The sequence below is a fragment of the Eumetopias jubatus genome, unplaced genomic scaffold, assembly GCF_037043125.1.
Source record: "Eumetopias jubatus isolate StellerSeaLion01/CBP00866 unplaced genomic scaffold, mEumJub1_p1.0 scaffold_27, whole genome shotgun sequence".
NCBI classification, from domain to species: Eukaryota; Metazoa; Chordata; class Mammalia; order Carnivora; family Otariidae; genus Eumetopias; species Eumetopias jubatus.
This window is the reverse complement of record NW_028274833.1, coordinates 1,695,291-1,707,976: the sequence shown is the minus strand read 5'-3', so window position 1 is coordinate 1,707,976 and position 12,686 is coordinate 1,695,291. Positions and strand designations below refer to the sequence as shown.

Below are 12,686 nucleotides of genomic sequence, written 5' to 3'. Positions count from 1 at the left end.
GATGCATCACCCTCTGTCCAGGGATTTACTGCTGGAGGTATGGCTTGGATCCAGGGTGTGACTCTGGATGCACCAGTGTCTGTCCAGGGATTTACTTCTGGAGGTACAGCTTGGGTCCATGGTGTGACTTTGGATGCACCAGCATCTGTCCAGGGATTTACTGCTGGAAGTACAGCTTGGGTCCTTGGCAAGACTCTGGAAGTGACAGCCTCTGTCCAGGATGGTACAGCTTGGGTCCATGGAGTGACTCTGGAAGTGACAGTGTCTGTCCAGGGATTTATCCCTGTAGGAGATTGAGTCCATGGCATCACTCTGGAAGTGACAGCCTCTGTCCAGGTATTTACTACTACCAGAAGTACTACTTGGATCCATGGTATGCCTCTCGAAGTGACAGCGTCTGTCCCTGGATTTACTGCTACAGATATAGCTTGGGTCCATGACGTGACTCTGGGAGCAACAGTCTCTGTCCAGGGATTTACTGCTGGAAATTCAGCTTGGATCCATGGTGTGACTCTGGAAGTGATAATCTCTGTCCAGGGATTCACAGCAAGGGCCTGACCCTGAGTTAGGGCTGTGACTGTGTCCCTCTCAAATTGTGTCCAAGCTCTAACCACTACAGTTTGAATATGAGTGAATTGTGCGAATATTTCAAAAGTAGACCAAGGAATTACTGTTTTGGCTTGGGTCCAAAATATATCTGATGAAGCTAGTATCTGTGTCCAAGGTTTTGCTCTTGAAGATTCATCCAGGGCCCACACTCTGACTGTATCTGCTACAGACTTTGTCCAGGGATTTAATGCTGGAGATTCAGCCTGAGGCCACAGGATAATTGTATCAGCTACAGCCTGTGTCAATGAACTTACTGCTGGATATTCAGCTTGTGTGCATGGCATGACTAAGGAAGCTACAGGCTCTATCCAAGGATTTACTTCTGGATATTCATTCTGAGTCCACAATGTGACTATACTAGCATCAGCCTCAACTGATGGTTTTAGGGCTGGAGAGTTATACTCTGATTCAGACTGTGTCCAGGGATTTACTGCCAGAAATTGAACCTGAGTCCAAGTATTTACTGATGGAGATTTAGTCTGTGTCCATTCTGTGACTCTATAAGCTACAGGTTGTGTCCACTGATTTACAGCTAGAGATTCAGCCTGGGTCCATAATGGGACTATGGAAGCTATAGCTTCTATCCTGGGAATTAAGGGTGGATATTCAGACTTAGTCCACCTTTTGACTGTACCAGTTTCAGTATCCAATATTTTGGGGAACTGCTGTGTCCAAAGTTTTACTTCTGAAAATTGAGATTTGGTGCCTGGTGTAACTTTATCAAATTTAGTCTCTATCCAGGGCTTCATAGTTGGAAAAAATCCATGGTCCATGGTATGGCTGTTTCAGAAACAACCTCTGTCCAGGTATTTTCTTCTGGTGATTCATTCTGAGTCCATGGTGTGATTGTGTTTTTTTCAGTCTGTGTCCAGGTATTTACTGCAAGAGATTCATCCTGGATCCAAGGTGTGACTTTAACATTTTCAGGTTGTGTCCAGAGATTTACTACAGGAGATTCAGCCTAGGTCCATGTTGTGATTGTGTCAGTTTCAGTTTGTGTCCATGGATTTACTGCTGGAGACTCAACCTGAGACCATGATGTAAATGTGTCAGGTCCTGGCTGTGCCCAGGGATTTAATGCTGGATATCTACCATGTGTCTGTAGTGTGAGGAGATTAGTTTTGGGCTGGGTCCATGGATTTATTGTAGCAAATTCAGCCTGGGTCCAGGGTGTGAGTGTATCAGTTTCAAACTCTGTCCAGGGATTCACTGCAGGAGATTTAGCCTGGGTCCACCGTGTGACTATATCAACTATAGCCTGTGTCAAGAGATTTATGATTTCAGAATTTGCCTGTGTCCAGAGTGTGACAGTATCAATTTCAAATGTTGTCCAGGGATGTACTGAAGGAGATTCGACTAGGTTCATTGGTGTTACTGTGTCACCTACAGCATCTGTCCAGGGATTTACTACTGGGGATTCACCAGGGGTCCATGGTGTGATTGTGTCAGCCAAAGGTTGTGTCCAAGGATTTACATTTAGAGATTCACCCTGAGTCCACTGTGTGATTGCATCAGTTTCAGACTGTGCCCAGGGATAGACTAGAGGTGATTCAGCTTGGTTCCATAGTAACATTGTACCAGATACTCCCTGTGACACAGAGTTTATTACTAGAGATTCAGCCTGAGTCAGTGGTGCAGTTGTGAAAGCCACAAACTCTGTCCAGGTTTTCACTGATGGAGACTGATCCTGAGTCAATAGTGTTACTGTGAAACCTACAGCATCTATCCATGGATTTACTGCTGCAGATTCAGCCTGATTCCATGGTAATAATGTGGCAGCTATAGCCTCTATCAGTGGATTTACTACTGGTGATTTTGTCTGGGTCCATGGTGTGACAGTGAAAACTACAGTCTCTGACCAGGGATTTACTACTGGAGTTTCAGTCTGGGTCCACAATGTGGCATCAGCCAAAGGGTCTGTCCAGGTCTTTACTGCATGAAATTCATCCTCAGTAAATGATGTGACTGTATCTAACACAGTTCATGTCCATTGATTTATGGCTGGAGGTTCACTCTGGGTCCACTGTATAACATTACCAGATATAGGCTCTGTCCAAGAATTTAGTGCTATAGAATCAGTCACGGTGCATAGTGTGTCTACATTAGCTATAGATTGTGTCCAAGGATTTACTGCTGGAGATTCAACCTGGGTCCATGGTATAATACCATCAAATACAGTCTCAGTCTCTGTCCAGGGATTTACTGCTGGGGATTCAGCCATGGTCCATGGTGGAACTATTTCAGCTACAGGTTGTGGCACAAATTTACTCCTGGAGTTTCTGCCTGGGTCCAAGTTGTGACTGTATCAGTTTCAGATTGTGCCCAGGGTTTTACTTCTAGATTTCCTTTTTTGGTCCACATTGAGGCACTATCAGTTTCATACTGCCTCCAGGAATTTCCTGCTAAAGTTTCTGTCAGAGTCCATGTTGTCAATTAATGAGTTTCAGACTTTTTCAAGGAATGTAATAATGGAGACTCATTCTGAGTACATAGTGTGACTGTATTAGCTACAGGCTGGGTCCAAGAATTTACTGCTAGAGATTCAGCTTGAGTCCATTGTGTGCCTGCTCCAGCTACAGTATCTATCCAGGGATTTACTGCTGGAGATTCAGCCTGCGTCCAAAGAAGGACTGTGTTAGTTTCAGACTGTATCCAGGGATTTACTGCTTGGGACTCAGCCTGCATCCATGGTGTATCAGCTACAATTTTCACCCAAGGAAGTACTTCTGAAGGTTCACCCTGGCCCCATTGTGTGACTGTATCAGCCATAGGCTTTGTCCAGGGATTTACCGCTAGGGACTCATCCTGGGTCCATGATATGACTGTATCATTTTCAGACTGTAACCAGGGATTCACTGCTGGAGATTTGGCCTGTGTCCAGATGGCTGTGTCAGCTACAGTTCTTGTTTCTGAACTTCTGAATTTATTTCTGAAGGTTCACCCTGCTTCCAATGAGTGACTGTATCATCTACAGGCTGTGTCCAGAGATTTGCCACTGGCAGTTCAGGCTGAGTACACTGTGTGACTATACGAGACAAAGGATACGTCAAGAGCCTTTGTCCTGGAAATTCAGTCTTTGCCCATGTTGTGATAATATCAGCTAAAATATCTGTCCAGTGATTAATTGCTGAAGTTTCTCCCTGTGTTGAGAGTATAACTGTTTCAGTTTCAGACTGTCCCCAGGGATTAACTTCTGGAGTCTCAGCCTGTACCCATGCCCATGGTGTTGATGTATCAGCTTCATTTTGTGCCCTGGGATTGATTATACCCACATCTGGCTGAATCCAAGGCTTATGTCAGATTCAGACTGCGTCCAGAATCTAACTTTATCACCTTAAAGCTCATCCCAGGGCCTTACATTGTAAAAGTCATGTTGTATCCAGGCTCTTAACTTGTCTGCCACAGGTTGGTTCCAGGGCCTAACTATTTCTGTTTTGGACTGTATCCAGTGGTGGCCTACTTGGGATACTGGCTCTGTCCACTTTGTGGGTGTCTCCACTCCAGTCTGGAACCAATGTCTGACATTGTCAGCCTTAGATTTAGTCCAAAGCCTGGCTATATCAACTTCAGGTTGGGTCCAGGAATGGGCTGTTTGAAATTCTGTCTCAATCCAAGGTTTGAATGTATGCATTTGAGTATACAACCAAGATCTGACTCTATCAGCTTCAAGCTCAGACCAGGAGATGTTTGTCTGAGATTCAAGTGGGCTCCATGTCTGAATGTTTCGGCTTGTATTTGCAACCAAAGTTTCGCTACATCAGCTTCTGGCCCTGTCCAGGGTGTAATTGTATTATCTTTAGACTGCGACCAGATTCTGAATGTCAGTGCTTCAGGCTTCATCCATGGTTGGATGCTGTTAGCTTTGGACTGAGTCCATGGTCCCAATATGTCAACTTCAGGCTGAGTCCAAGGGTAGAGTGTTTGAAAGTCTGGCTGAGACCTTGCTCTCATTTGATTAGATTGAGTCCAAAACCAGGATATGGCTGTACCAGCTTTTGGTTTGTTCCCAAGTCTGACAGTTTCAATTTCAGTGTGTGTCATGGATCTAATTATATGTGCTTCTGACTGGGTCCAATGTTTGTCTTTACCATTTTCAGTCTGGGCTCTAGGTTTGGCTATTTGAAACTTAGGCTGAATCCAGTGTCTGATTCTTTCAGTTTTAGTCTGTAACCATGGTCTGATTATATCTGCTTTCAGCTGAGTCAGTGGTTTTCTTGCCTGGGTTTCTGGCTGGGTCCAGGTGTGAATTATGTCAGCTTCAGGTTTAGTCCAGGGCCTGGTTGTATCAGCTTTATACTGAAAAAAAGGCTTAATAACATTTGTAATAGTATGTGTCAAAAACCAGGTTGTATCTGCAGTTTGAATCTGGGGTTTGACCATAAAAGATTCACGTTTACTCAATGGACTTATTCTATCCATTTGACTTGAGGCTTTGCTCAGACTGGTATTATATTCTGCCCAAGACTAAATAGTGTTGCTTGCAGATGGTACCCAAGTGAAAGGCATATTAAGTGCTGAAGAAGTCCACAATTGAGCTGACTTAGATTCAGGGAGAATCCAGTATTCATTAGTCTTTTCTGTAAGTTCTTGGGATCCATCTAAATTTAAGACTGACTGAAACCCGGGTTCCAACGTAAGAGTTACTGTAGGATACTGAGATCCATCTGCTTTTAGCGTGGAATGAGTCCAGAATTCATTTTTATTAACTGTTAAAGGAACCCATGAATTCAAGTTATAAATTACTGGTTTAAAAGCAGTGTGAACTCTATTGACCACATAGTGTATTTGGCTTCCAATATTCTCTTCACTCGATTGTATCTGCATCACTGTTCCTGTTTTATCAGGTACAGAATGTGTCCAAGGTCCAATGTCAGGGGTAATTTCTAGCCAGGGTCTAGCTAGAAGTTGATCATGGAAAGGAACCTTACTAGACTGAACTTGAAACTGTACAGTATTAACGCCAGAAAGAAGTTGGGATCCATCTATGCCACTTGAAAACAAATCCCAGGATATAGCAGAACTAACTAGTGGTAGAGTATGAAGCCCAATGATACCAGCTAAAGGATTAACCCAGGGGTTTACTGAATTGGTCATAGTTTGGTATTGATATTTCATTGTATCTTTCTGAGAAAGGTCCCAGGGTATAGATTTATCAGGTGTTGGAGACTTTGGGGGTCCAGAAAGAACCAAAGTTTCAGAAGTACCAGCTATTGGGGTATTCCAGGGCTCAGAAATATCAGGGGGATCCCGCTGTTTGGTAACAAGAGATGTCCAAGATTGTATCATTGGGAATTTGCTAGTTGAGGAGAACTGACTAGCTTGAAGGTGAAACTGTCTACTGCCAGGAAAAGTGTATTATTTAAATGAAAAAATATGGGAGGAGGATTCTGGCACTGTCTGTTCAGGGGGAAAGTGCCTAATCTTCTCTTCCGTGACTATACAGAGAATCTGTGGGAGCTCAAAATGGCAGTACCCCTGTTCAGGCTAAGGCTGTCTTGTGGACGATATTCTACCCCAGGAGTAAAATTGCAGGGTAGGGAAAAATAGGATCCAAAGGCTTCTGAGATGTCTTGATAAGCCATTTCATCCAAGATAAATATGGGACTGTCTTGATGACAAGAACAGGGTCATAACAGGCCATTGAGGATTCACTGACCAACCAGTTCCCAGTGGTTGCCAAAGAGGCAGAGAACAGGACTACCCTGCTGTACCTGAATGAAGAAAAAAAGATAAGCCCTATTTATATGGGACAAATGGGCAGACAAACATAAATAGTAAGACTATATTAAAATATATTTAACATAAGTCATATGTAAATATATAATATATAAATTATAAAATATATGGCTACACATGTATGTCATAAATAATATTTATATATTATACACATATTATCTACAAATACATTGAAATACATAAGATTTATATATTTTTCTACCATATATCCATATGACATGGTGAAAAATAATAAATGTTACCTGGTACATACTTCATAAAGCTCCAGAATAACTTACACACACATAATTGTAACTCCATTTGTAGGAGAAAAACCAAATTACAAAGGATATTTAGAGAAAACTCCCACGCTCTAAATAGCAATTACATAGTCAACATTCTTTATTTGGATATCACTTATTCCCTTTGCTGAGTATTTCTAGGCAGGGCACAACTTACACAATCATATGTAATGACTGTGTTTATCGTTATCACTCCACGTCATTACTCTGGTTCAAGTTGTCCTCATTTATTTTCAAACCATCGTCATTTCTGCTATTCTCTCATACCCAAACTTATTCCATGCTTTGTTCCTCCTGGCAGGCAGGATGATATTCAGAGTAAAATCCAAAGGTGTTATTAGTTTCTGATATCAGCTCAACAATTTTCCTCTGTTCATTTTGGTACCATCATATTTGTTTCATTCTTCAGAGAAATTTTTCCACAGTAGTATCCTTTGCCTGGAATTGGCTTCCCTCATGGGATTTAGTTGGGTTGATTTCTCAAGGGCTTAAGTTTTTGGTCAAATAGAACATTTTTAAAGATCTTCTGCATTTCTCCTATTTTAATAGCACATCTTCATTATTTTCTTGGGAAACAATTGTTAGCTTGGGAATAAGTTCATTTGGATAAGGATAATTATATGCTTTTTTAAACTGCTAAATCTTAGCATAGCACCAAATCATGTTTAGGAAATCATTATTTAATGAATGAATGATTCCTTATTGTTTTTGCAGTTCATGCCAGACCATTTTGAGGGAATAAATGTGGAGAGTACAAAGGTACTTTAATAGACTTTGTTGGTTAGATTCCTAAATAAATCTGACTACTTTAATTTAATTTTAAAGGCCATCTTTCATCCCACCTTCCAGAACAGAAAATATTTGATTCTTCTAAAATACATTTTTTTGCATTAAAATCTTTCTGTGACTCCAAGGACTTCAACAACTAAGTCCAGGCACCATTACTTCATAATTGGTCAAAAGAAATTTTCTTTTCTCATTTTTTAAATATTTTTCTTACCATCATGGGCCCCTTACAAATTTTACCACTCAAATATTTTCTATGCATTAAATGGTCATTACATTTGCACATCTTATTTCTATTGTGAACAGCTACTTTCCTCTCAAAATTTTAAGTATGCCTTCATCTATCCAAATGTAGATATAATTGTTATCTCCACTGTTCACAATAAAGATTTCTATGAGAACATTAACAAAATTATATTTTTACTAAATTACTGCACTACTCTCTCCTATCAAATCATAAAGTCTGGTGACCAGGCCCAGAAAATCGGGATTTTCTAAGAACTGGGACCAGGCCTGTTTCCTCTATGTAACCTATCAATTTGTAATGTACAACACTGTGGTTACCTTGTCTTTCTTAATTTCAAATTTCTCAAATATTGGTTTCAACTCTTTGGTCTTTTGGGCTTGACAAAGTGTTGGCAATATGGTTATTAAGAAGAATTTGATATCACCCCATATCCCTTTTCCATCACAAATTTTAACATCTTCCTTATTTGTAAATTTTAAATGTTTTTATTTTTGCCTTTCACTTTTTTTGCCTTAAATTTCTTTGTAGCCATTTGTGACTTCTTAAATTTTATCTGTTACAAACTAAATATTACTACATGTAGTATATAACACAAATATTACTACATATCTTCTAAGTTGAGCTTTCGGAAAAAAGGTCACAATACTCTTTAAAAATATATATTGGTAGCAGGTACTCCTCATCACTAATTCAGTTACAATATTTGTGTACCTTCAGGATGGAGAGATAATAATTATACCTCATAACTGAAGACTTTTAAGTACTCAGTTTGTATTTGTAAAACTGAGTTCTGTTTGTATTCTAACAACCCAATCCAAGGATGACCTGTTCTTTCCATTGCTTCGAATATATTTTAGCAAATTTTCTAATTCTGAAATTTTATTGATGAAACTATTCCTGCTTTATTTGTGACCTTAAGAATAAATATATCTTTGAATCTTTTTTTGAAATAATGTATGTATAATTATATAATCACATAAACATTACACCTGTGGATTGCATGTGAAAGTAAAGAAACTTTCTTTTTTATTAAGGGAGTAAGAGTCAACATGTCATCGAACTCTTTTAAATTTTTAAGTGTACAGTGTAAGATTGTTAACTATATACACTAGGTTGTTCAGCAGATCTCCAGAACTTATTCATCTTGCATAAATGAACTTGTATCCATTTTACATTTGACATATATCTTTACATCTTCCCCCAATGGTAACTCTGCCCTTATACAGTAAGTACCCAGCAGTCTCCTTGTGGCTGACTCCAGATGCATAAGTTGTTACTTTTAGTTAGGTGGATATGTTGATGGTGGCAGAATGAGAGGTCCAGCAGCTGAACTGACAGCTTTTTGATACTGGTTCCAAAGATATTGTGGTCTGAAGGAATAGAGATAGAAAGGATTATGAGGTATGGGTTATTATATTATTATGATTTACTACTAGGTTGGTATAACTTTCAATCTTTTAATCACACAAAATTACTGAGATACTCTGACTTCTTCTTTCCTTCCATCTAATCTCATACACACTTATTTCATACTTTCTTGTATTTTTTAGCTGTTCCTAAATCCCTCTTAAGTAATAGAACACAGAATATTATAACCCATAATATTGTCACTTTTCCTCCTTTCTCCATGTGAAGTGGAGTAATATGGACTTAATTATTTACAAGATTTTTTGACATCCTATTTTATTTTTGCAATGTTTTGCTTTGATTTTTTCTATATCATTATATGAGCTACATTTATGATATGACAGAACATGACTCTTGAGCTTACTCTGATATTGGTATACCCTGCAGTGTCTGTACTGGCAGTTATAACGGCTCTTCCAGAAGATGTTATAAGTGTGATAAAGTAGTATCCCCCCCACCCTGATAGGGTACAGTAGGAGGACGACTCCTATGTCTCATTTCATTGGATCCATTCCACCTTGCGGATCCAAACTGGGGTGCAGGCATATTTTATGGCCAAGTAAGATATCTTCTTGGTCAATGACTGCTGAAATGTCAGAGTCCAAATGTTTCCTAAAGGAATAGAAATGTGAAGAAAGCATAATGAAATTAGACTGAGAAAAACAGTTCATTAAACTTCATTTAACCTGAAATGTTAATGTAATCCAACAAATTTCTATTTACATCCCTGTAAAATGAGGCTCTACATTGCACACTGAATAGAATTTGATATTTAGAACTCCAAGCTTCATTTTTAATATGTTATTTTCCAAAGACAATGTCCCTTGAATGCATCACTATTCAACGCAAATAAAATTAATTTTGACAAAACAAATATAAAATGTATAGGTAACTATGATCCCTTTATCACGATTCTAACTGTACTTACGGTATATTCAGACAGCTGGCTGTGGAGAGGATCCACCACTGACTCAGAATAATGCCCTGGCAGGTTTCAGCCATGGACCCTAGCCATGGGATGTTGCTGGATGCGTCAATGGGGCAATCATTGGGGTCAATGAGCTTAACCACTGCTTTTGAGAACTGGGTACTAAATGGACAGATAGGGAGGAGAAGAGGTAAATATAACATGAAAACAACATATTGCTGAATGATTATTGAGATTTGTCATCCTAACTTTCATTTGTTGAAGATGTGAAATAAGAGAACATAGAGAAGAATGAGAAACATAAATAAAAGTGGCAAAATGTAAGATTAGATGAAAGACAAACATGATAAGAAGTAGGAAATGACATAAACATCAAGGAGAAAAACAGAAGATATTTTTAAAAGTTAAGGAAAATAAAAATATTTCCCCAGTAATAACACAAACAGAGGAGAAAAAAATCCAATTTATCTGTAAATTACCACCACAGCAGTGAAAAAACAGTCCCCAAAACTGACAGAAGCAAAGTGAGATCTCATGTTGGCTCAAGTGGATGTGAATGCAAGATAGGGTTCTAGTTGAGTAGTTGCCAGTGTTGGGATTGAAATTATAGCATATAGAATGTCTGACATCATAATACCTACTTATGAGAAAACTGCCTTCTTCTATTATGATCACCCAACTAGAAATGTTACCCATATTTACTCAAGTTAAATGTAACTTAAAAATTGAAACAAACTTTTATGTAGTTCAATATTGACTTTCATTTTTGGAGTGAGACAATGAAATACCCCATTCCACACTTTTTAAAGAATATAATCTATCTGGCATTACCATGTAGCTTTACATACCTGCCACATATATATACTAATTGAAAGAATTAGATCCACATGATCTAACACAGAAGTTGATGAAATACTGATCAATAACGGTTTAAAATAACTTATAAATCATTATGAAAATGATAGAAACTACAGTTGTAGAAAATTAACTCAAGAGCTACAAACACTTCTCTCTGATGACAATCTTGGGCAAAGAGCAACAATTTAATAAATATTTAACTACTCTCATATGGAGTGTGCCATAAGTTGAACACATAAATCTAAGGACAAGAAGCCTTGGCCTTCCTAAGTTTTTTAATTCAGTGGAGGAATATATTAGTTAAGGGTAGTTTCTGCTGGACTGGAGAGAAAATATAAATCAATTATATAAGAATAAATATATATTTCATATGATAGTAGTCATGAGATACCTGTGAAGTAAGCTTCATGAATTTATCTGAGTTCTTTCTATCTTTCTGGTCAGCAATTTTATTATTTGAATTCCATTCTGACAATGCCTAAAAAATGCTTTATCTCTACCATGTCCTTGTTTAAAACAGCAATTAAAAACAGAAAAAAGAGGGCAATGGCAAAATCTGATGTCTTCCATTTAAGACTTTATTCCATTTTGAGTCTGTTTCTGTGTATGGTATAAGGAAATGGTCCAGTTTCATTCTTCTGCATGTGGCTGCCCAATTCCCCAACACCCTTTAGTGAAGCGACTGTCTTTTTTCCATTGAATATTCTTTCCTGTTTTGTTGAAGATTAGTTGACAACAGAGTTGAAGGTCCATTTCTGGGCTCTCTATTCTGTTCCATTGATCTATGTGTCTGTTTTTGTGCCAAAAGCATACTGTCTTGGTGACAGCTTTGTAATAGAGCTTGGAGTCTTGAATTGTGATGGCGCCAGCTTTGGTTTTCTTTTTCAAGATCGCTTTGGCTACTTGGGAGTCTTCTCCGGTTCCATACAAATTTTAGGTTAGTTTGTTCTAGCTCTGTGAAAAATGCTGGTGGTATTTTGATAGGGACTGCATTAAATGTGTATGTTGCTTTGGGAACTATGGGGCTTTTAACAATGGTTTTTATTCCTATCCATGAGCATGGAACATTTTTCCATTTCTTTGTGTCCCTTTCAATTTTTTTTTCAGAAGTGTTCAACTTTTGCAGACTACAGATCTCTTTCCTCTTTGATTAGGTTTATTTGTAGGTATCTCATGGTTTTTGGTGTAATTGTAAATGGGATCAATTTATTTTTTTTAATTTACTTTTTTATTTTGTTCAGTTAGCCAACATATAGTACATCATTAGTTTCTGATGTAGTGTTCAATGATTCCTTAGTTGCATATAACACCAAGTGCTTATCACACCTGCCCTCCTTAAAACTCTAGAGAAGAACACAAGCAGTAACCTCTTGAATCTTGGTGATATCACCTTCTTACTAGACACATTTCTGGGGACAAGGAAAACAAAACCAAAATGAACTCTTGTGTCTTCATCAAGATACAAAGTTTCTGCACAATGAAGGAAATAATCAACAAGCCAAAAGGGTAACCAATGGAATGGGAGAGGATATTTACAAATGACATATCTGATAAAGGGTTAGTAGCCAAAGTCTATAAGAAATGATCAAACTCAAAACCCAGAAAATAAGAAATCCAGTTAAGAAATGGGCAGAAGACATGAACAGACATTTTTCCAAAGAAGACATCCAGACGGCCAACAGACACACGAAAAGATCCTCATCATCAGGGAAATACAAATGCAAACTACACTGAGATATCACCTCCCACCTGTCAGAATGGCTAACACAAGAAACAGGTGTTGGTGATGATGCAGAGAAATGGGAACCCTCTTACACTCTTTGTGGGAATGCAA

The 12,686-nt window shown here is 38.5% G+C and overlaps 1 protein-coding gene and 1 pseudogene across 1 annotated transcript; both read right to left on the bottom strand.

Annotated features, from left to right (window-relative positions):
• Positions 1 to 6: 6 nt before the first annotated feature.
• LOC148162020 (uncharacterized) lies at positions 7 to 2,182 on the bottom strand. The gene is given in 3 exon segments (XM_088020456.1): positions 7 to 447; positions 546 to 1,375; positions 1,378 to 2,182. Coding segments are annotated over 3 exon segments (2,076 nt in total).
• A 671-nt stretch (positions 2,183 to 2,853) lies between these two features.
• LOC148162019 (uncharacterized) lies at positions 2,854 to 10,690 on the bottom strand (annotated as a pseudogene).
• Positions 10,691 to 12,686: the final 1,996 nt, after the last annotated feature.